The following is a 24615-nucleotide window of genomic DNA, read 5'->3' on the forward strand; positions in this document are numbered from 1 at the left end:
GATGTTTTTTTAGGAAATTATAGCTACCTGTTGGCACCAACTCAGGCCTTTATTTGAGGAGAGGTGTGGATGACACATGTGGTGACCTAATTTAGCCGTGCGTGTATTTTAAAGATAACTTATTCATGTCAATCAAATGGGATGTTTGTCAAGTCTTTGTTGATGCGGAATTAATGCGTTATGATTTATCCAGATAACAAGACACAACTCAAATGGCGGGTGTCTGAATCATATTTAGCATCTTAGTCATCACATCAGTGACGATAATCACATTATTTTCAGCTTACAATCATCTCATTGAAGAATCGTTCCCCCGCTGTTTGCCAGTTGCCACCTGCTTAAATAACATTTTATAGTAAGGATGGAGGGTAAATATTTTACTATCCACCACTCTGAAGAATGTCACAAGCTGGTTTCATATCCTAGGGGGAAGACAGAGCAGAGGATGGTAGTCTAAAAACAGCAGAAGAAATGGAGTCTTCGTCTTCTAAGGAGGAATCTGCGCATTGTCCGAGAAAATCCAAGCCCCTGATACCAGAGATCTGCTTTTCCTTCCGCGAGCAAAACTGCCCTCCAACCCCCACCAATCCTCTGCTGCAGGACGATGGCACATCCCCGCTGCTCTCCTGCCAGGGATGCTGCCTTCAAGTACATGCAAGTATGTATCAGATATTCAGATCACTCAGAAATCTCAGGTAGAAATTGGTGCTGCAAGTACAGTTCATAATTTCACGACTTTTTTTTTCTTTAGTTTGTTTGCCACCTACTCTGCTGGGACATATCGTTATTTGGTTTCTCCATCTTGTGCTTCTTAGAGGGTCAGTGGGTTTAAGCTCTGAATCATTTCTTCTCAAAATTCCACCCCCGCTCTGAGGATTAAAAGTATATTATTTCCCTAGTCAACGGAACGAGGGTGCATCCTCTGTCTGCGCCTCCCATACTTCCTGCCCAAAAGCTCAGAGTCAGATCCAGAAGTCTTCACACACTCTGTGGGAGACCTCCAGAGTCTCTCTGTACCCGATGTTGAAACATAGACGCAAGGCACAGTGCATTATTCAAATCCTTCATTCACGCATTTTAACTGCCATCCAATTCTTCCTCAAATCCACACATATTCTTCCAAAAATCTTAAGCCCTTACTTGGTGGGCACACACACTCGCACACGCACTTTTAAGATCCCTAAATGTTCGTCTCCGTCCTAGAATCCCCCTTACCTCCAAAAATGACATAGCTTATCCTTAAGTCGCTTTCAATCCTTGCCGTGCCACCAGTGTTGATCCCTTCATGTTTTATCCTCGAGAGTGTAGGTGTTACTTATGCGGTGTGTCTGTGTGCAACGCTACACATGTTAAGTTGCTCCACATGCGCGTGGTTGGAGAGTGGGACTGCGTTCCGTGTCATATGACACTGATGATAAAACCACTAGTGTGGTTTTAGGACCATCAGTAAGGACGGGTTAAAACATCTTTCGCTCTCTGTTGTTACGTGATATCTGGGAAGGAAAGAGAGGTGAGACTGGACGTTATGCGTGGTTTGGTGATGGATAGACGAGGAAAAGAACAGAGACGTGCAGTCGTACGCAGACTTTGTTTATTACAAATTTAAAAAAAAACCCTCCCCCATAGCATGATTGTTCAAATCCTCTGTGGTGGTGGAATTTTAAGCAGCTTCTAGCTTTGAATGGAATCACATTTGCGTAAATTTTGTATCCAAAATATTTTTATTTTTTTTTAGACCACCAACTCTTAGTTTCATGACACATTTGTTCTGCTATGTCAAGCCAAGGACATTGATCAAAACTAAAGAAAACAACATTCACACAATGTGGATTCATATTGTTTATTGTTGCTGTGTCAGTCAGCCATGCGATATGGGTTACAAAGACCAAACTATGAATGAAAGCATAATGTCTCACATGCTGTTGCGGTGAAGGTTTTGGGGTTTGGGGTGTAGGGTCTTGTCACGCAAAGAGCTCTGATATGTAGATCAAATATTCAGACAACCAACAAGGGCACCGAGAGTTTCCACTTTATTCTTTCCTTTGGTTGTTCTTTGCAGTACATTTTCATTTTTTCCATGCCTAGCTGCAAAGATGCTGTCACAATGTGCCTCTTTGTTTAGTATTTGACAGTTAACCCTCATTTACTTTTTCAAAACACTCAAGAAATGAAATGAAGGAAACTAAATTGCATGAATCAGTTCGTCTCTAGAGCTGTGCAAGTAATTTTAATAATTTTATATCCTACATTTTTCCGTACAGTGTTTTTCCTTAAAATTGCATTAATAGAAATTTAATCATATCTTTTCTCCATTTATTTATAAAATAGCACATTTTTTGGACAATAAGTCACACTTGTTTTCAGTTTGACAGGCGCTGCGATTCATACTCGTGTGCAACTTGCATTAAAAGTAGCGCTCCAGCTTGCATCCAAAATCCCCGTTCCCTTATTGTGTTGACGGCAGCAAACGAGTTCCGGTTGGATTTGAAACTTGCCCCGTCGAACTACAGAAAAGCTTTTTTTACCGTAAGTATAATCTCATGTCGTATTATAGTTAAAGGTAAAAACCTAGTTGGTTATTGCGTCTTTCCTTACTGTAGAGATCATTTGCTGTGACCACTACAATACTACTTTTTCTACTTCTACTCTCTTTTGGCGGTTGGCAAACACTTTTGGTGTATTACCGCCACCTTCTCTAGCATTCAAGGATTGCTGTCACAACCTGATTTAAAAACGGGGATTTTAGGTGTGAGTCTGAGCGCTACTGTTGTTGGTCACGGTAGTCCAGGGCAATCAGTTTGTTTCTTCTCCATGATGATGATTTTTTTTTGTTTTTTTTGTGTGCGATTTATACCAGGGAGCGACCTATGGTCCGAACGATAAAGGTAGGCTACATGTTTTAAATGGAGCACACAGTAAACTGAAGAAGAATAAAAACAAAACACAACACAATAAAACTCATATCTTGAAGTCAAATACAGTAAATACCATTCAAAAGATCTATGAAACAGTGTGGTTTAATTGATTATCGCTCTGTGCAACTCTGTACCGGGTTGCGCCGCTATAATAGCAAAAGCCAAAATGTAGAAGTTTGTTTTTATATTGTACTACGATATATATTATTATATCGCACTACCTTCCACCATCCTAAAAACTTGATGTGTATAGGCATGGTTTTAAGTAAGATTTTCACATTCAGCCATACACTTAATATCTTAATAGTATCTTCAAACAATGAAAACACTTAAATGAACAAATTAATGACGAATGGGGAGTGTTGAACCATAGAACTGAGTCCAAAGCCGTCACAAAAATGCGAAAAGTTACCCACTAATGTGAAAGTATAACACACTCAACCTTGGATAACAAGTGGCAATGTGAACAGTAGCATAATACTGTATTATATATTCAATTTACCATCCAAACAACATGAAGCAGGTATTTTAAAGCAAAATGACCACATATTGTTGTCTTATCTGCACCAACATCCTCTGAATTAGATGCCATCGATCAATACTTTGCCCCAGGCTGCCGTCTTCTGTGTTTTTTTTTTTTTTTTGCATTGAACAATACCTGTTCAAAGTCTCAGGAAACAATGTCTTATTTTCTTCTGTGAGTGAGTCTGGCAATTGATTAAGTGTTTTGTTCTTTGTAAAAGACTCACACAACTCTTCTTTAAAGTAGATACCAGCCCCATTTTCCACTTAAAAACAGATACGTGAGTTAGTCAGCAGTGTAAGAAAGTGCAAACACTGAAAAAGGAAAAAGGGCCATAAGGGAATTACAAAAGCAAAGATTATTTGGCCTTAATGCTGCATCACAACAGCCATCCCCTGAGCATCATGTTTTAAAAACATTTGAGGGAATTTCGCTGTCTGGGAGTAATATATTCAACTTTGTGGCATGACATTGTTTGTCCTTAACCAACAGCAAATTGAGGGGAGTCTTGCGGGAAATCCCCTGAAATGAAATATTAATATCTGAACAGCCTTTCACAGGAAAACTGACTCAGTCAATAATCAGATGAATTGTATATTTTGGAGCTGAAGTTTTAATAATTCCAAAATCCGTTTTAGGTTGCTATGGTGTTGCAGCAGATGACACAAGTGACCAGTGGTCCTGCGATCGCTGTGCGGAGGGCTTCTTCACAGCAGTAAGCATATTTAACAACAACACTTTGGTGACAATTGACATTTTTTTTGTGTTTCAATCGACATTTTTAAACCCTTTGTCATAATACTCACCTTTCCTTTCAGAAAGATGTTGCATGTTGTTTATTCTGTGTGCTACCTGACAAAATAAGCCTTAAATCACTGCGAGTGCACCTTTTTGATCTGAGCCGAATAAAAGAAGCTAACTCTTTAAACCGTTTGAAAGCGAATCCCTTTCAGCATGAAATTATTTTCCATGAACCAGACTCAGAGCCACACATGAAAGCGGCCCAGTTAAAACCTCCTTTTGCATTCTCGTCTCTCTTAATGTTTCCTCAGGAATGCTGTTTGTGTAACCTCAGAGGCGGGGCGCTGAAGAAAACCCAAAATGACAAGTGAGACCAGCGTCGGTTGTGTGATTAGCTCAGCAAACTCATCTCTGATCCCCAGAGCACGGGCTCAATAAGTGCTCAAGTGTCTTAATCACACCCGTGTATTAATTTGTGTGTCCTGTGCGCAGATGGGCCCACGTCATGTGCGCGCTAGCACTGCCCGAGGCGAGGTTCAGCAACGAAGCCATGCGGGGCCCCATTGACACGAGCAGGATCCCCATGCAGCGATACAAACTGGTGAGGAGCTTGCACTCGCATACACAGACCCGAGCGCTGGATTTCCCCAGGTCCTTAAGCACAGGCCTAGTCTAATTAATGAAGTGTTCACAGCTCCAATTAACGACGTGAGACGAACATGCCCGCAATCAAAGCGAGATAATTAACCACTGGTGGGTGCGAGCGGGGGTGGTGTTAGTGCAAATGTCCGTAAGTGTGTGTGTGGGTGTGCTTGCATCTGCCGTGTATGCGTGTGTATGTGTGTTTGCTTAATGAGAGCGCTGCAGTGTGTCTCAGCAGACTTGACATGTTGCCACCATAGTTAGCCCTTTGCTCCGAGCGCCATGATAGCTCAACACAAAGAAAAAGCAGTGGTGGGGTCCTTCCTCAGTTCACCAAGATGAACCCTGCATGCTCATTTCAGCTTGGATTAGAGTCTCTAAAGGAAGTATTATCATATGTACAAATCAGTTTAAGGTTGTAAGTGCAATAGAACAATAATAGAGAAACAAAAAGAAGTGCATGCTGAATCTCTGTTTACATATAAATACATTTGCATTCATTAATCACACAAAATGAAATTGCTTCAGCGTCTTTGCACTATTTATTTATTTTTTTGCTAATTCTGCATTTTGTTTGTCGATAACCTGAAGTAGAGTGACTACATTTAATGCTTACTCAAAGACGACATACATGATACTTTAATATAGTTTTTATTTTTATTTATTAATTTTTTTAAATACTATATGCCTTCTCTGTATGGGTTGAAAATAAAACAAAAAACATAACTCTTTGGTGGTGGGTGGGCTTTGGGATTGTCAAGGCCACGAGCACGTTTCCGGTTTAGGAGCGCAGGGTGCTACTAATGAGCTAAATTTCTGGGCCCCTGACACAGCTTATGACTTTGAATATTTAGAAAGTGATGTACATAAAATGGTGACCTACTTTTTTTTTTTCCCTTAAAAATAAATAAATAAATAAATAAAATAATAATAATAATAATAATAATAATAATATATACAACAGTAACACTCACACACAAATCCCACCTTTTTATTTGGCCCTCATAATCGATTTGGGAGCAGTCTGCAGTCTACTGGTCGCGGTAACAACAGTGCATTCCGCCTCCAATTTGTCACGCATTGACAACTGGACATTTTCATAAATTTATTAAAGCCCTCCGGGCAGAATGTGGAAAAGTGGACTGTCGGAACAAAAGACGACGTCTGGTCAACCTACCCGAAACTTTTAACAGTGTAGCAGAGTAATTTTATTGATTTACAAACAACTTTAGTACTGTTTAGTTATTGTGGGAATGCTTAGTTATTGTGATTTTTATTCTCCACACTTTTTGCCGCGTAACAACTCCCACATAATACATCCAATTTATACTGTTGAAATTTCAACTAGCATCAAAAATTCACGCCTCCCGGGGTATATATTGTCTGATTCCACATTACTTACAGTATTTGCACAATTTAACTTGTAACATCAACTTTTCTCCATTCATTTTCAATGGGACAGACATTGAGCTTTTTCAAAGTATCACTTTCCACGTCCACTTCCATAAATATTACTTATCATCATTACCAGGTGTCTTATACTGCTCGGTGTCAGAGTTGGTAAAGTGCATTGTCCAGTAACCAGGAGGTCATAATTTCATAATTTATCTCTCAATTTACTTCATAAGCATTCCAAATGCATTCAAAATCTTAGCATTCAGCTTTCAGCATTCCCACGCAATTTCTCCAGAAATTGCACTTAGTCTAGTTAGTATAAATATTGCCACATTTGCTTACTTAGTTTTTTTTCAACAATATAAATAGCTTCAATTAGCAATTTAATTCAGCATTGCTTGATCATTTTCGGTGCTTGCTGTACTGTTTACAAGTGAACACTAACAAGTGAGCACTGACGCTCTTACAAGATGGAAAAAATAAGAACGAAATCTGCTTAATTCCCCGACATACTGTACAGTGGTTAGACCAATTTATAATGCAAAGAACAACAAAGGAGCTGTAATGTTAGCGCCAATGCGTGTGCAAAGACAAGTGGTCTCGTTGGCGGTCTTGAGTCACCATAGCGATGACAGCTAATAAGTGACTAATGATCTCGATTTGCAAGTCTACATCTGTTTTGTGAGGGTACACTTTGGAAATACCAATGTCCAATTTTGACCGCAAATGCCAAGACAAGCCTGCTAACAAGCTGCTACTTTACGATCATATTATTTCATTAAATATCGTGAAATTATGGCTGTTCTACCTTTCTTTTATTTAGTCTATTCAGTTTAAATCCACCATGAGCCAAGTGTTTTTGAGGCCAGCACTGGACCCGTTGCCCCCGTCGCGCCCCACCGCATTCATAATTTACTGTAACACAACACACACTCACAGGAGCGCACCCGCACACATCCATAATTTACTGTGGGAATGTTCTTAACGCATGGCTCAACACAACCACCCGAATACACCCCAGAGATGGCACAAGCATCGCGCAAAGTGGGTTAGGCTCCTCTGCGAATGCTTCAAACAGAAGACCACGTTCATGTTTCTCACACGACTTTGAGGTCTCATGCACATTGTTTTTCCAACAATTACTTCACGCTGATAACACATCTGCTTGTAGACCAATATGGCCTCTTCCCGGCACGCCATTGGTTGCATGCCAGTCACAATCTTGTCACGCTGGCTTCAAGAGGTAGACGAGATGCTCTGGCCAGCACTTGAGCGCATCAGCGCACAGCCGTCCATAATGGAGGAGGTGTGGGAAAAGGCCTCAGGAAATGTAGGCCAACTTAGTCATCAAGCACGCACGCAGCGGACATCCTTCTGTTCAGAAATAGATGTGCAAGGGAGACCACATTAATAAACGCATGAAGGTGAACGTTTTATATAAAGTAAGCACCATGTAATGTTTTGCGCTACATTTACAAGAAGCAAAAAAAATATATTTCTGGATGTAGATCTGATCCTTACATCAACACACTTGAGTTTGACTAATTTAAATCCGCAATTGGAGTGCGACAAGAAGAATATTATATGCATTATTTTAAACATACACAAAAGTTCTTTCAACCATGCAAATTGCTGGTGTCGGGCCAGAACCTTCTATGTCATAATTTGGTATAGTTCAGATATTGTTGGGCTTTTATGCGGTTGCATAAAAATCTAAACAATTGAAGGGATTTATTTAGTGTAACTCAGACATATGTGTTTGCCTCTGCCACTAACACTTCCAATTCCACTTCAAACTTTGCTTTGTGCTTGTTGTGTTCTCCCAAATATTTCATTTTGAAAACAGTGCAAGCCCAAGTGTAAAACAATCTATTAAACATGGCTGTCGCCACCATTTTTATACGCAATCTATTACAATGAACACACAATTACGTTCTTGCTATTTGGGATGTTGGATGTATATAGGATTGTCTCAGAATATTAGAATATTGTGATAAGGTTCTTTATTTTCTGTAATGCAATGAAATGAGCAAAAATGCCATACATTCTGGATTAATTACAAATCAACTGAAATATTGCAAGCCTTTATTTTAATATTGCTGATTATGGCTTACAGATTAAGAAAACTCAAGTATCTTATCTCAAAATATTAGAATATTTCCTCAGACCAAGTTAAAAAAAATAAATAAATAAATATATATATATATATATATATATATATATATATATATATATATATATATATATATATATATATATATATATATATATATATATATATATATATAAGGGGTGTGAATTGCCTAGTACCTGACGATTCGATTCGTATCACGATTCACAGGTCACGATTCGATTCGATACCGATTAATCCCGATACGAATGGTCACGATTCGATACCGATTAATCCCGATACGAATTTATAAGTCGATTGTTGCGATCTTTTTCATTCAAATTTAGAAAATACTAATCAGTAAGCTTGTAGAGTGTAAGATTTATATGAAAATCTATTATTTATTTATCTGAAATTTCAGTCTTATAGAGGTTGTAATCTGTTTCATGTTTGAACAGCATTAAAATAAAAATATTAAGGCTTAATGTGCCGTTCATATAACATTCTTCCATGCTCAAGGTGTGAATCCTAAAAAAAAAAAAATAAAAAATAAAAAAAATAAAAAATCGATTCTGCCGATTATTGAATCGATTCGAGAATCGCGCGATGTAGTATCGCGATATATCGCCGAATCGATTTTTAACACCCCTAATATATATATATATTAACTTGAATTCTTAAGTGACTTTTAAAGTGGAAGTCAACCTAAAACATTTCTTGACAATAATATATGTTGACCTCATTAGTCTAGTTTTCTGAAGTTGAGCTGTGATTGGTTGTTACCTGTGACCTGAGCAACTGTGATGTCATTTTCACTCGACAGCAAATGGCAAAATGGCCACCTTATGACGTTGATAAAAAAACTGCTGGATTTTGCTGCTTAACTCATATATTACAAATGTAATATTAATCAGAATGTAAATGTTATTCATACTAGTGGGGCTGCATAGAACATATTGTCAGGAATTTTTTTTTGGGTTGACTTCCCCCTTTAAATTATCTTAGTGTAAATTAACTTCAAATGTTGCCTGTACAGTTAATTAAGGTTATGCTGTTGACAGTTTGACCCTTTAACTGGATGAATCCTTTCATCCAATACATTTTCTATAGTGCATGTCTTCATTAGTTTGAGCAATTTTGTGAAACTTGCCGAGAGATTTGCGTTTCCATGTCCTTTTTAAAACGGTATACTTGTGGAACATTTTAGACTGATCACGTAGTGCCATGAATTGGATCAAGTGACGTGATGCGTCATTAGGGAAGCCACATTTACATATTTACTCACTAGCTCATTCCCATGTGGCTCATCAACTTCACTGACTTCATCCTAGTCTATATAGGTTATCTTTAATTTATTGTCAACACATGCATATTTATATAAGGGGTCCTTAGAAATGAATTAATGCGTAACAGCACCTTGAGACACGGCAGCTACGGCTTCAAGAAGTAGCTGGTTGGGAAGGAAATGGACTGAGAAGGGATGCATGCTAACAGAGCTAGCCAGGAGGGCTATAATGGCAGGATGTCGTCATTTTTTTCCCCCTTAGCGGGAGAGCGGATGATTTGAGGAGAGCGGAAACGACCACAGTGACGGGTTTGGACTTGATGGGCTGTTTAGTGCACGAACGTGGCCAGTAGGTGCGAGTGTTTTTGTGCATGGTGGTAGCATTTGTGTGCATAAACACTGCTGCGCCGGATGGTTGTGGTAACCTCAGATGATGTCATCTAATTGCTCTTATTTGGGGCTTTCCTTCAATTGTAACGCTGGAACAAGACATTTGTGCGGACAGCATTGGCGCACGACTTTCGTCTCATCCGTTTGTTTATGTACACTGTGGTCTCAAATGACGTTAGCGACTCATGGCACGACCGCAAGCTGACTCACTTTATTGTCTTTTAATTTGTTATTTCTGTTGCTCATTCTCGAGCACTCGCAAACGAAATGCAAAACAGGCGGTGAGCCCAATCCGAAGACCACACTGTTGATGATGTTTAGGTGCAACACAAGGACTCAGTGACACGAGTTGAAGATAAGAATGAGGAGATTTTGCCTTTTTGGAAACTGAATTTAATTTAAGTACAAGTTAACTGTCAATCAAATTTATACAAACACAATTCCAATGACGCTGTTAAACATCAAAAGAGAACACCATGATTTGCAAATCATCTTCAACGTATATTTATTTGAATAGACAAGATATTTAATGTTCAACTGATAGACATTGTTGTTTTTAGCAAGTAATCAGTAACAACAAGCTCCAAAAAAAAAAAAGCTGGGCCCAAGCTCATCTAAGATGGACTGATGCATTGTGGACGTATTCTGTGGTCTGACGAGTCCACACTGTTTTTGCAAATTGTGGACGTCGTGTCCTCTGGGCCAAAGATGAAAACAACCATCAGGACTGTTAGGGACACAAAGTACAAAAGCCAGCATGGGGCAATGGCAACTAGATTGGCCTGCCTGCAGTCCAAACCTGCCTCTCATTGAAAATTTCTGGAGCATTATAAATAAAATAAAATTATATGTTGATGATGATTCACTCAAAACAGGTTTGAACATTAAATATCTGGTCTTTGTAGTCTATTCAATTAAATATAGGTTGAACTATGCAATTAATTGAAATTCAATTACAGTATCAATTATTACACTGCACAATTACAAAATCAGCATAATTAGCATAATCGTAAAAAAAAAAAGATTAATAATTTTTGAGTTTGTTTAAATGTATGCATTTGTGCCTTTTTTAAATTTTAAAATAAATCTTGTTTCATCGAAAAAGAACTTGCATAATTAGTGTTTCAAAGAATTTTATTTATCTTAATATATATATATATATATATATATATGTATATATTTTACATTTAAACTTTTTTTTTTAAACCAAAAAAAATAAATAAATCATCATACTGCACAGTACACATGCTGCACTGCAACTTCAAATATTTTCCAACATAAATATATGTTTGGTCCCAAAGGAACTTACATAGTGTTTCTATTTTTTAATAATGATTTGTAATAATATCTTAATATGTTTAAATGTGTAAGCATTTTCTTGTTTTGTACGAAAAAAAATAAATGATCGTTAAGAGGCACTCCAACCTCAAGTTTTTGCCAACATGAATAAATAATTAAATGTATAAATTCTGTTTGGTCCAAAAGGAAGTTACATAATTAGAGTGTTTGTATTTTTTTTAAATTGGTCTTAATATTTTTAACTGTTTAAACATTTTCTTGTCTTTTACCAAAAAATAATCGTTTGAATAATCTGGATTTCAATTATTGCCAAAATAATGGTGATTATTATTTTTTCCATAATCGAGCAGCCCTAGTTGAACATGATTTGTACTTTTTTTTTTTTTAATGGTATATACGCTAAGTCCGACGGAACGAGCTGCTCGCCGTCAGTCACTGTCTGTCGTTGACGGCGTGCTGTGCCCTGTGTGTGTTCACAGAAGTGCATCTATTGTCGTAAGCGCTGGGCAGGGAAGCGGCAGGCAGGTGCGTGCATCCAGTGCTCGTGTGGCCGCTGCCCCACCTCTTTTCATGTGACCTGTGGCCACGCCGCCGGGGTTGTCATGGAGCCCGACGATTGGCCGTATGTGGTGTCAATCACCTGCCATAGACACCTGTCGCGGAGCTCTTCGGCTGTAAGTTGTAGGACAGCTGTTAGCTGCTGCTCGTTTAGCACGGGCGCGGCAACACAAACAGGAGTCAAATGGACAAAAGTATTGGGACATGTGTCCATTGTAACTAAAGGGAGTGAAATTGTAAGAAGTTTTTGGTTGACTGAAACTTGAATGAAACCTAGTATTGACCCCTGAAATGCAAATGAATTGCACAATAGCAGAGTTATAGAACTGAACTTTTCAAGATAAATATAATCGTTCCTTTATTCACAATTCTCTTTGCTTCCCTTCTCGATTAGAAACAGCGGGCGTCTCAAGCATCCATCTCACTGGGCCAAACGGTCATCTCCAAGCACAAGAACCTGCGCTACTACAGCTCCAAGGTCACGCAGATCACCTCCCAGATGTTCTACGAGGTCATGTTTGACGATGGCTCCTTCTCCAATGATACCTACCCCGAGGACATAGTGGTGAGGATGTGTTGAATTAAGTCCGCATTGGGAAGATTGACTTCTCCTTCTAGAAACTACACAAGATTCTGTCCATCCATCTATTATCCGAGCCGCTTATCTTTGAGAGGGTTGCGGGCATGCTGGAGCCTATCCCAGCTATCTTCAGGGAGTAGGCGGGGTTACACCCTGAACTGGTTGCCACCTACACACCTAGGGACCAATTAGTCTTCCATTAACCTACCATGCAGTTTTTTTGTGGAATGCGGGAGGAAACCGAAGTACCCGGAGAAAACCCGGACAACATGTAAACTCCATACAGGGAGGAAAATGGGACTTCATCCAAAAAAGATCTCCAGTTACATAGAATTTTGTGAGGGCATGTAATTAGCAGATAGTCGAAATTTGGCTTCTACGCATACGGATGAACCTCGAAAGTCCATCCAGAATGCATGTTTATGTCCAATTTGTTGGTATTTAAGTAACAGGAAATAGAATGAATCTGTTCCAGGGTCAAGCAGACACCGTTATAAAGCCTTCATTAACGCTAAATGCAATTTTCAAGTAATTTTAACACTCTTAACTCATTTGTTCCCAAAATGTGTAAACACGTTCTATTTTAAATATTGCCATAGGCCCCAAAAAGTATTTATACGTTTTTTTTTGTTTTTTTTTAATTTAATGCTAGAACATAAAGAACGCAGCTTCTGACCAGAAGAGGTCGCTTAAAGCAATGGTTGTTTTTACAAAAAAACGGCAGGCAGTTGGCAGCAGAGTATAAGAGATCAGCCAGGGCCGTGTTGCAACAAGCTCTTTTCCCCAGTGTTTTCAACAGGTTTGTGAATCATGAATCACTGAGCTATATTCTTAATATACTTTTTTTTTTTTCCCTGATGAAATAAGAGACTCTAATCTTTCTTTTGGTAGGTTCCATGTTTTTATAGCAATAGATCAGAATATTCAGTGGGTCAAAATTCAGTAAAACAGCCAGAGCGAAGGGGGTTGCTTCATGTCAAAATGGCTGCGAGTGAATGAGTTAATCAGAACATTCATTAAAGAAGTCAACCTAGCCACAAGTCACTAGCCTAAATATGATATTCTGGTTAATATTGCGCTAGTGGAATATAAGAAGCAGCAAAATCCAGCAGTTTTCATCAGTATCAGCCATTTTTGGCATTTTTTTTGCCATTTTCTGTCGAGTGAAAATGACATCACAGTTGCTCAGATCTCAGGTAACCACCAATCACAGCTCAGCTTTTTTTGTAACCTTTTTTGTATCGGCAACCTCCCCACATTATTGTTATAATTAGCGTATTGTGACCTTCATATCGTGATAATATCGTCTCATGATGACCTTGTGTTTGTACTTTCAGAGCCGAGACTGTGTCAACTTGGGTCCTCCCGAAGTCGGAGAAGCCGTTCAAGTGAAATGGCCCGACGGGCTCTTCTACGGCGCCAAATATTTGGGATCCAACGTGTCCTATATGTGCCAGGTATGACGCGCACAAGTGACCCACTAACACACTTTACCTTCCTCCTCCTACTTCCTGTGCAAATGCAAAAGTTGTGTCTGGCTCGGAGTCGAGGGAGCGCCCGCGAACGAGTTGAACTCCCTCGACGTCGCAGCCGTCCCGTCGACACGTTGGCGTCCGTGTGAGCGAAAAGACGGCAAAGACGCCGCAGCGTCGAAATGAAAGCGCCGACGCCGCCGTGCTCGCGAGCGCTGATGGGAAGCGAGAGCCGAGGATGAGAAGGACGTGACGACGTGCATTATTCAGACCGTCTGAAATATTCACCAGGCTCCGAGTCGTGCGGCCCCCCACTTAAAGCTTTATTTAGTCCAGTTGGGCGTCAAACGTTAGTTATGCGCTAATGCATCCGTGACGCACGCGCTCGCTCGCTCGCTTGCTCGCATAAGTCGAGATTCCTTTAAAGAAGTTAGTTTAAGGTCTTCTTTTCACTGCTGCATAGTTTCGCATTTTTTCTTTTTCACTTCTCACTTGGTGACCACTTGTGTGATCTGTGTGTGCGTCAGGTGGAATTTGAGGACGGCTCTCAGGTGTTGGCAAAACGAGACGACGTGTATACGTTGGACGAAGACCTGCCCAAAAAGGTGAAGCGCCGACTTGTAAGTATTACAATTGCACTGTGACCTAATGCAGTGGAGCCTATGGAGTCGAATTGAGCTGTCAAAATTAATCGAGTAATCGATTATCAAATTAATCAACGACTATTTTAATAATCGAGTCATCGTTTCGAGTCATTTCTTAATTTAAAATGGTCCAAATCATCTATTTCAGCATATCAACAGCAATTGTTGACTGATTTCTGTTGTATTTCATGAAAGACAGAAGACTGATTATCTTCTGTGTTTAATCAAGATAAAATATAATCTAAACGTCTTTTTTTAACCTTTGGAAAACAATGACCAAACCAGTAACAGTCCAAGATTAATGCCCCTTTAAAAAAAAAAAAAAAAAAAAAGAATCACTACATGAATACAAAGTCAATAAACAGTAATCGGGGGAAAAAAGCTTGAATGCAAAATTAAAGAAAGAATGAATGAATTGAGGTAAAAATGATTAAGAAAAAAATAAAAATTATTAAGACAAATGAAATTCTTTGAAACACTAATTATGCAAGTTCCTTTTGGATTAAACAAAATTTTTTAAACTATTTTTTTTTAAATTAAAAAAAAGGTGTAAATGTATAAATTTAAATAACTCAAATTGAATGAATCGATTGAATAATCAATAGATTAATCATTTCTAAATATATTGGGTAGTGACAGCTCGGGCTGCTCAATTGTGACAAAAATATTAATCACGATTGTTTTGGTAATTGAAATCACCATTAGGACAGTCATTTGTTTTTTGGTACAAAACAAGACAATTTTTATTTAATTTATTTTTCCTTTAATTTTTAAAAAAAATATTTTTTTTATTGGAAAAAAAAAGAGAGAAAACACATTGTTTAAACATAAAAAATGGTAAGACAACTTAAATTCTTTGAAACACTATAATTATGCAAGTTCCTTTTGGTAATCAATAGATTAATCAGTTCTAATAAATATATTGGGTAGTGACAGCTAGGGCTGCTCAATTATGACAAAAATATTGATCAGGATTATTTTGGTAATTGAAATCACGATTAGGACTATCATTTGTTTTTTGGTACAATATTTTTTTGTCTTGATTTTTTTTTAATATATTTTTTTACATTAAAAAAAAAAAAAAGAAAGATAATGTTTAAACAAAAATTATTAAGACAAATGAAATTATTTGAAACACTAATTATGCAAGTTCCTTTTGGAGGAAACAAAATTAAACTAGTTATTTTTTTAAATTTAAATTTTTTTGCCGTTGTATACATTTAAAAAACTCAAAATTAGTATTTTTTTTTTTTTTTACAATTATGGTGATTTTGTAATTGTGGAGTGTAATAATTGCAATTTTAATTGGTTTTCGATTAATTGCGAGTGACAGCACTCGAGTTGAACACAATACAAAGTTTTAATGTTGCAGTTACTAATGAATCAAGGACAAAACAATTAATCATATTAAAATCAACATCACCGTGTAGTAGAATCCAGTTTTGTAATCACAAAGGCAGCAAATATCAAAAACAACAACAACAACCTCCACCTTTGCTTCATTTCATATTTGTGCTGGCCACAGTAATCGCCAATTGCACTTTTGGCATCTTTAGTCATTCCTGTTTGGAAAAATTTGATTTTTGCCGTTGAACAAACTGTGTTTGACCTCAGAGGTTCCACTGTATTATTTAGTTTGAAGACATGACAGGTTCATGAAAGCTTCCCTTCCATATCCGCCATTGCCAGTCCACAGCCTCCAGCATGCGTTTCCAAGACGCCTTCTTCACCACGCAAGGGGAGCGGAAACGGCAGCGAACGCCCAATTCTCGCTTCCAGAAGGACTTCGTGGCCCTGCCGGACCTCCGTGCCACTGCCAAAAGCACGTGGGAGCAACACAAAGGGAAAGAAAAGTGATGAGGGCCTGACATGGCAGAGACAAATGAATGCACTGAGGTCACCGTCGACGCATGCGTGCGCGTGCGCGTGCGCGTGTGTGAGATTCTATTTTTTGGACTGTAAACTATTTCCCGGATTTCCTTGTGAGCAGCAAAGGGGACAAAAAGAGATGCTTCAATTTGTAAATTCTACATCGATTGTTGAAGGAGTGTTGTGATTAGCCAGCTGGACTTTATTGAAGAGGTTACTAGAAGACGTCTTTTCACATCCGTCAGGGAGGGAAAAAAAAAAAGGTTTTTCTTTTTACATGAGAAATATAAAGTGGTTTTCCTAAACGGCTTGCCCAAGGTAGGTTTTTGGAGGTTTGTTATTTCAATTTTTTTTTGTTTTGGAACAATTCTGCACCTTGCTTGTAGTGTTTCCCTCGTGCGTCACCATCTTCCCTCGCATGTTTGACACTGTCGCTTAGCTGCGCCGCCATGGCTTCCTGTCTGCTCATATGGTTTGTCACTTCAATATTTTTTTAATGAATCCGCTCCGATTTGATCTTGACAAATAATACATGCACATTGAGATTGAGAAATTTACAAAAAAAAGTGATTGTATTTGACAGACAGGAAGCCATGGCGCCCGATTTATCGTGAAATGCTACTCTGTTGAATTCAATTCACTGTTGAAATTATTTAAATTTGTATTTATTTTTGTGCTTGCTATAGTTGAACTATTGCTAACTGCTGTAAGGAAAGCAAAATAAAATGGTTTTTTTTAATTGACGATGAATGTGCCGTTTGTTTTTTTGTTATTTTTTTCGAACTTTGACTGGACACCAGGTTTACTTTCTTGATCCCTTAATCATTTATTCACGACTGGATGCAAAAGCATTTATGGATTTATCTAAATCCACACATTCAGTTGACAATATGGGTCAGCGAGATCTGCACATCATACTACAGTGACATCACCAATCAGTGAAGCTGCATGAAGTGATTGAAAAAACAGCTCATCACCGTAAGATTGACCATAATTTAGAAGTAAAAAATAAGTCAAAATGTGAAGAAATTATTTAAAAAAAAAAAAGATATTGATCTTTTATTTGTTATATATTCTATACATTGAAGCAGCAGTGACCGGGGTTAAATATGGGGGGACGCCTCATTGAGAGGTCATTTTGTTTGTTTTTGCAAATACATTATACAATTCATAAATTGTGTATCTGGTGTTCTCCAATACTCAAACAATTATTTGAAAATTTTGAAACATGCATTGGTTCACACTCTCAGAAACAAATTTGGTTTAGGCCGAAAGGAACATGACTCAGAAAACAGGAAAATAAAATTATTAATAACATGGTTGAATATATATGGTCGTTTTGGGGAAAAAAAACAAACGAAAAAAATGCCTCACTATACATAGTCGTTTAAATAAAAAAAAAAAAAAAAAAAAAAAAAAACTCACCATACTATACCCTCCATCCATCCATCCATTTTCTTTACTGCTTATTCCTCACAAGGGTCGCGGGGGTGCTGGCGCCTATCTCAGCTGGCTCTGGGCAGTAGGCGGGGGACACCCTGGACTGGTTGCCAGCCAATCGCAGGAGACACAGAGACGAACAACCATCCACACTCACACGCACACCTAGGGACAATTCGGAGCGCCCAATTAACCTGCCATGCATGTCTTTGGAATGTGGGAGGAGACCGGAGTACCCGGAGAAGACCCACGCGGGCACGGGGAGAACATGCAAACTCCACCCAGGAAGGCCGGAGCCTGGACTCGAACCGGAGTCCTCAGAACTGGGAGGCGGACGTGCTAACCACTCTCTACCGTGCCGCCCACCATACTATACATTCTTTTTTTATTTAAAAAATTTTTTTTTAAAAAAAGATGGTCAGCTTTTTAAAAATGCCTTACAATACATAGTTGTTAAAAAAAAAACAACAAAAAAAAACACCTTATTTTACATGGTCGTTTAAAAAAACTCGCCTTACTATGCATTATTTTTTATTTTAAAAAAAATAGATGGTCAGCTTTTAAAAAATGCCTTACTATACATGGTTGTTTAAAAAAAAAACAAAAAAAAAAACACCTTACTATACATGGTCGTTTTGGGGAAAAAAAAAAAAAAAAGACTCCTTATGATACATGGTCATCTTTTTAAAAATAGTCATTTAAAAAACAAAACAAAAACACCTTAAAAAACATGGCCGTTTTGGGAAAAAAAAGAATGCTTTACTAATATATATGGTTTAAAAAAAAAAAAGGGAAAAAAAGGCCTTACAATACATGGTCATAAAAAAAATAAAATAAAAAAAAACTTACGATGCATGGTCATCTGTTTAAAAATGGTTGTTTAAAAAAACAACAAAAAAAACCTAACACCTTACTATACATTGTCGTTTTTGAAAAAAAAAGAACGCCTTACCAATGTACATGGTTTAAAAAGAAAAAAAAAAGACACCTACAACACATGGTGATTTATTTATTTTTTTTTTAAAGACGCCTTCATGTTTTTAAAAAATTACTGTATATTGTCATTTTAAAAAAAAATCAAAAAGCACCTTACTATAAAAAAAAATAAAAAATACATGGTTATCTTTTTAAAAATGCCTTACTATACATGGTCGTTTTAAAAAAAAACAAAAAAACCCTACTATACATGGTCATAAAAAAAAACACACAAACCTTACTATATACATTGTCGTTTTTGAAAAAAGAACGCCTTACCAATATATATGGTTTAAAAAGAAAAAAAAAGAACTACTTACAATACATGGTGATTTTTCTTTTCTTTTGTTTTTTTTTTTTAAAGATGCCTTCATGTTTTTAAAAATGCATTACTCTACATTGTCATTTAAAACACAACACACCTTACTGTATTCATGCACATTAAAAAAAAACAAACAAAAAAAAAAAAAAACTACTAAATATATATGGTTATTGAAAAGAAAAAAAATCGCCTTTTTTCATTTTTTATTTTTTTTAAAGACGCCTTATGATATACATGGTAATCTTTTTAAAAATACCTTACTCTACACGGTCCTTTGGGAAAAAAAAAAAAAAAAAAAAACATGCCTGATGGTCGATTTCCTATACATTCATTTTTTAATTTTTTAATTTTTTTTTTTTAAGAAAAAAAAAACTCCTTTACGATACATGGTCATCTTTTTTAAAATGCTTCACTTACTATACATGGTTGCTTAAAAAAACAACAAAAAAACCCGCCTTACTTATACAAGGTTGCTTAAAAAAACAACAAACAAAAAAAACTTGGTCATTTGGTAATTTTTTTTTTAACTAATAAAAGGATGCCTCGATACATGGTCACCTTTTTAAAAATGCCTTACTATACTTTTTTTTTTTTTTAAGATGCCTTACATGGTCATCTTTTTAAAATGGTTTACATTAAATACAAAAACAAAAAACCCACCTTACTATATACATGGTCGTTTTGAAAAACTCCCCTTACTATACATAGTCATTAAAAAAATAAATAAATAAAAAAAAAAAGCCTGATGAATGGTTGTCTCTGGTTGTGCCCTGCGACTGACTGGCGACCATTCCAAGGTGTAGCCAACATTTTGCCCGGAGACACGTATATCACGGTTTGTCTTGAACGAGCTTGTGCTTGTACGATGACGGCGTCAACGTGAGGTCAAGTGGTAAACGGATATCACTGCCTTCAGGTTTTTGTCGTCATCTACACCCCATCGGTCTGCATTTCTGATAACGCTGCAATAATTTGCTTGTCATCCTGACGTTTCATTTGACTCCAACTTTTGAATCGTTCTGATACACGATCTTATTCCCTTGAGGTAATATGACTTTCTCCCAATTGGAAGGAAACAATGAAGCGTTTCACAGAAGATAACATCAGAGTCATTGCTGGCCAACTCGGATTTGACATTCCTAATCTCTGAGCAGTTCTCCACTCGGAAAAAAATAATCCTATTGAAGGTGCAAGTGAAGATTCTCCTCCAGAGGTTTTCAATTCACATCTACCAGATGTCCAATGCTGCACATCTGGTCTTCGGATTGGATGCGGTTTCATCTTGAATGCTTGCCTGTATTTGTGTTTAGTCATCATTTCTCTGCAGGTTGTTCTACGTTCATGGCCTCATCTTGGAACTCTTTCGTGTCATGCCCTGTTCGATCCCAAAATGCCTTTGCAGCACAGGGGAAATTGAATTTTGCTTGGCATAATTTCCTACTAAAATTAAAAACTAATTATTAAAGGAATTGTTTTGCAAATACATGTGAAAGTCACTGAAATGTGGCCAACAATATACATGAATAGTACAGCGCCAGACAACAGGTTCGGTGTCTTTTATTTCACTTGAGTTTATTTGTAACAAATGAAACTTGTGTCGACAAAGAACAGAAATCCATACAGACCCGCGTGTGTATATATTTTTTTCCCATCCTCAGGTTTGCACACACTCCGAGAACCAATGTAAGAAAAATAAAAAGCACTTGTTGACCCGGAGCAGAAAATGAAAAAGAGACAAAAACAAAAACTTTACATATACAGACCAGTTTGACGGGACTGATCCAAGCAACACACCATTATTTTCATTTTTATACAATTTATAAACTCCAGTTTTTATCCATCTACATGATACATGGGGGGGTTAAAATAGAACACTTTTATCGTGAAACTCATTTGTGGTGCAACAAAGCCACAAGGTGATGTATTGCACGTATTTCTGTGCCATAAACGGTGATTTCTGGTGCGATCTTTTGTTATATCACTGTATATACTTCACTTACTCTTCATCTTAGTCATTTAAGAATTTCCATTAGTCTCTGTGTTCGGTGTTATTTACATATACACAACTGCGTGAGTATTACAGGGTCCATGTTGAGCTAGTTCAAGTAAAACTTTTTTTTTTTTTTTTTTTTTTTTTTTTTTTTTTGGAAGGGTTTGGGGTGTGGGCTAACAGATATACGAGGATTTAGTGCATAGTACAAGAAAGTGCAAGTCTTCCCATTACAGGTGCGACCAACGGGGCATCTCCAAAGTGGTACCATGCATACAAAAACAACACCGGGGGCACCAGAACGGTGTCATGAAGAGACCCAACATGGAAAAGAGGAGGGCAGGACAAGGAACACTCTTGTTTTTGGGATTTACCCCTGTATGCACAAAGGTCGTCTTTTAGCTTTTTTAATTTGACAATAAAACTGCCTCTGCTGCTTTGATTTCCTCATATAGTAGCCAGATGGTGTTTATTCACTCACTTGCAGGTGTATGGGGGTTTCAAATAATAATATACATCATGTCAATTTGTTTCAACAGATAATGAGAGCTAATTATGTATTCTACTAACTATTATATAAAAAAAAATACTGCCTTGAGATTGAATCTGGCCTATTTTTTTTGCTTTAACTTATGAGCGCAAACGAGACACGAGTGCTAGGCTACATGGTGGCAGTGAACTCAACTGTGCTCACTTCACTGGAAGCCATAGTTTGGCAAAGAATGATGATTCATAAAAAAAAAAAAAAAAAAAAAGAGGCTTCAAGCTGTTTAATGCCAAGTTTACTATCAAATTAAACAAAGACAATTCACATTTTACATCCAAATAACTAGGAAAGCTCCCGCTAGCTTAATGCTAACACGAAACGGCTAATGCCATGCTAATAGTTAGCGTTGATAGTTGCGGTTTTAGGACTCTATAAGCAATGGATAACTGAACACAGACAGTGTAGACAGATATACTCATAGGCATATATTGTCTGTGAAATATGACAAATTAATATTCCTCATTATTTTTCAGACTTTATTAAACGGCCTCGGGCAGCTAACATGGGCATACCCGAACGAGCAGCACAATAAATTGCAGTGTTAAATGATGCACAAACTATTTATTTACTTTTTATTTAACGTTTGTCATTAGTCTATGTTTTTATGATTCTCATTAAGGCAAACGTGTTGTTTTTTTGGGTGGTTGGAATGGATTAATAGCATTTCCACTCATTTCAACGGGTAAAGATGATTTGAGTTAAGAAGATAGTGTTAAGAATGCCACAGAAGAAAGGCGGCACATTATATTACGGTATTAGTGGTCTTTATGCCGCTAAACACAAAACAAAACGCATGGTCACACCCGTGAGGAAAATAAACGAGGCCACTATTTGAGGAAATGCGCTAATAGAATATTTGTAATTAAAATCCGCATTTAATTCATAGCTCACACTTTTGAAATAAACATTTGCTTTACTGCAGTTGGGTCTTTGTTGTGCTCATTTGTTCTCCTTCAAAGCGATATGACTGCATTCCTTTTGAAGTGATGACTATGATGAGCCAGCCTACCATAGAAAAACAGAATACACCTGCAATTTTCACATAGGGGAACATGACTAAATTATACACATTATCTCGCTCTCCCTGTCGCGCGCACACGCATACGGCACAAACATACATAAGTGTGCATACATAAAATACACAAGAACCCTTAAACGTAACTTTATCAAAATAGGCGTGTAATATAAGGCACTAGAAATCTAAACTTAAACAATTCGTTGGGAGTTGCAATCATCCGTTCGTTTCCCGGTTACCGTGACGACGACATTGTCTACTTGGGGTGGCGGCGACGTGATGCGAGGAATCAAATGTTTAACGTCCTCGTGTCTGGGACGTGATGCACCATCGTTAGTATTTATCTTCATCATCATCATCATGGCATGTGACTGCAGTAAATAAGTGGACATAAAAATATATATAATACATCTACTTATTGCACACGGAATCAGACAGACACACGAGTCAGTGGTGAGCATTCCGGTGAGAACGTCGTCTCGACGCGTTTCCACGAGTCTTCTTTCTAAAATCTAGGTGACGTTTTTAAATAGTTTTTCATACCAACCCCCCCTTTCTTGCTCTCTCCCGATTTACATGCAGAATGGAGAATTGCCACGGGACAGCACACTTAATAGGTATGCTTTGGCCCCCTAAATCGAACCCGAATCAAACCAGCCATTGTCTATAATGTAACCCATCCATAACCTTGAACCTGAAATACGAACCCTCAAACATGATCCCTGACCATAAATCGGATAGAACATAATCCAGAGTCAAACTGGATGCTCTAATCCTAAAATGGAACCCCAAACTCGAAACCATCAAGCATCTGGCAGGCAAAGACTTCATTGACTTGCTCATGCAAATGAAAGTGATTATAGAACTTTACTGAGAAACTGCAAACGCAGACAACTTTTGATTGCATTTCTTTGAATACAAATATTGGCTAACATAAAAAAAATGCACAAGGAACCGAAAGTATAAAAACAAAATGGGTGACTGTAGAGTTATAAGCCAGTCCACTTTTTTTTTTCTTTTTTTTTTGAGTCACAAGTTGACATTTTGTTTGTGATGGTGGTGCTTTTTAAACCTCTCACATTTCCCTTGTCTTAAACCGTGACGAATTAAGTTTGACTGGTGCATTATTTTTTTATGACTGTGTGATTGAAATGTCTTCTTCATTTATAGGAAACAAGTCTGCCTCCATAAAAACAACAACAACAACAAAAAAAAAGGGTGGAAAACACTTCCAGGTGTCCATTGCGGGTCTGCGTATCCTTAACACTGTGTGCTCGGTGAGTTTCCGCTCTCCTGTTGGCAATTCTCCGGTGCTCCCATTTTGTGTCCGTCCACGAGACGTCCATATGATGGATGCCTTGGAGTTTGTCTAAAGATAGAAAAATCAACTGTCCTGTGACGCTCTATCAATCAAGGTTGGTGATGCTACACTGGTGGTGGATGAGGTGAACAGTTCCACAACCCGAACAATGTGAAGCAACCCGGGTGCCGGCGAAATAGCACTGACTGAAAGGAAACCGAGACAAACGTAGATTCTGATCAAGTATTGGAGCGAGTTGCTTCTTCAGACTGACCGATGGGCGTGTTTGGGTCAAAGGGCGGGTGGAGACCCCTTGTCAAGCAGGTTGCTATGGCTCAGTTAGAGGTGCTCTTTGTGGGTATACGCGGGACTCCCCCCTCCCCTTCACTCTGCATGTTGGTGGCGCTCTGTTCACAGACACGTCGCCGCCTGGCGCGTTCATCCACGGGTGAGTGGATTAGGTGGGACGTGCCGCGACGCATTTAGGTTGCATAGTGATCAAAGCTTCCAAGGTACTCCAGACTGGCACGGTAGCAGAACTGGTACTGGTCCTGGAGGAGGCACAAGACACTGGTGAGAATTGCAAAAAAAAAAAGAAGACGT

General features: G+C 37.9%; 2 protein-coding genes across 33 annotated transcripts in view; one reads left to right on the forward strand and one right to left on the reverse strand.

Annotated features, from left to right (window-relative positions):
* kdm4c (lysine (K)-specific demethylase 4C) overlaps positions 1-17167 on the forward strand; it is a 30105-nt gene extending 12938 nt beyond the window's left edge. The window contains exons 14-22 of one of the 3 annotated variants that reach the window (XM_077523192.1): positions 427-658; positions 4077-4153; positions 4491-4546; positions 4672-4780; positions 11780-11974; positions 12253-12423; positions 13776-13895; positions 14438-14530; positions 16244-17167. In XM_077523192.1, coding sequence (XP_077379318.1) covers positions 427-658; positions 4077-4153; positions 4491-4546; positions 4672-4780; positions 11780-11974; positions 12253-12423; positions 13776-13895; positions 14438-14530; positions 16244-16411 — 1221 coding nt within the window. In that variant the 3' untranslated portion in view covers positions 16412-17167. The remainder of the gene's footprint in view (positions 1-426; positions 659-4076; positions 4154-4490; positions 4547-4671; positions 4781-11779; positions 11975-12252; positions 12424-13775; positions 13896-14437; positions 14531-16243) is intronic. The other 2 variants (XM_077523193.1, XM_077523194.1) reach the window with 2 other exon arrangements.
* A 3532-nt stretch (positions 17168-20699) lies between these two features.
* The window catches only part of LOC144021419 (receptor-type tyrosine-protein phosphatase delta-like), a 202966-nt gene continuing 199050 nt past the window's right edge, over positions 20700-24615 (reverse strand). For all 30 annotated transcript variants that reach the window (XM_077525704.1, XM_077525698.1, XM_077525689.1 and 27 more), the window contains one exon: positions 20700-24563. In XM_077525704.1, coding sequence (XP_077381830.1) covers positions 24495-24563 — 69 coding nt within the window. In that variant the 3' untranslated portion in view covers positions 20700-24494. The remainder of the gene's footprint in view (positions 24564-24615) is intronic.

The sequence above is a fragment of the Festucalex cinctus genome, chromosome 6 (assembly GCF_051991245.1).
Source record: "Festucalex cinctus isolate MCC-2025b chromosome 6, RoL_Fcin_1.0, whole genome shotgun sequence".
Classification (NCBI taxonomy): Eukaryota; Metazoa; Chordata; class Actinopteri; order Syngnathiformes; family Syngnathidae; genus Festucalex; species Festucalex cinctus.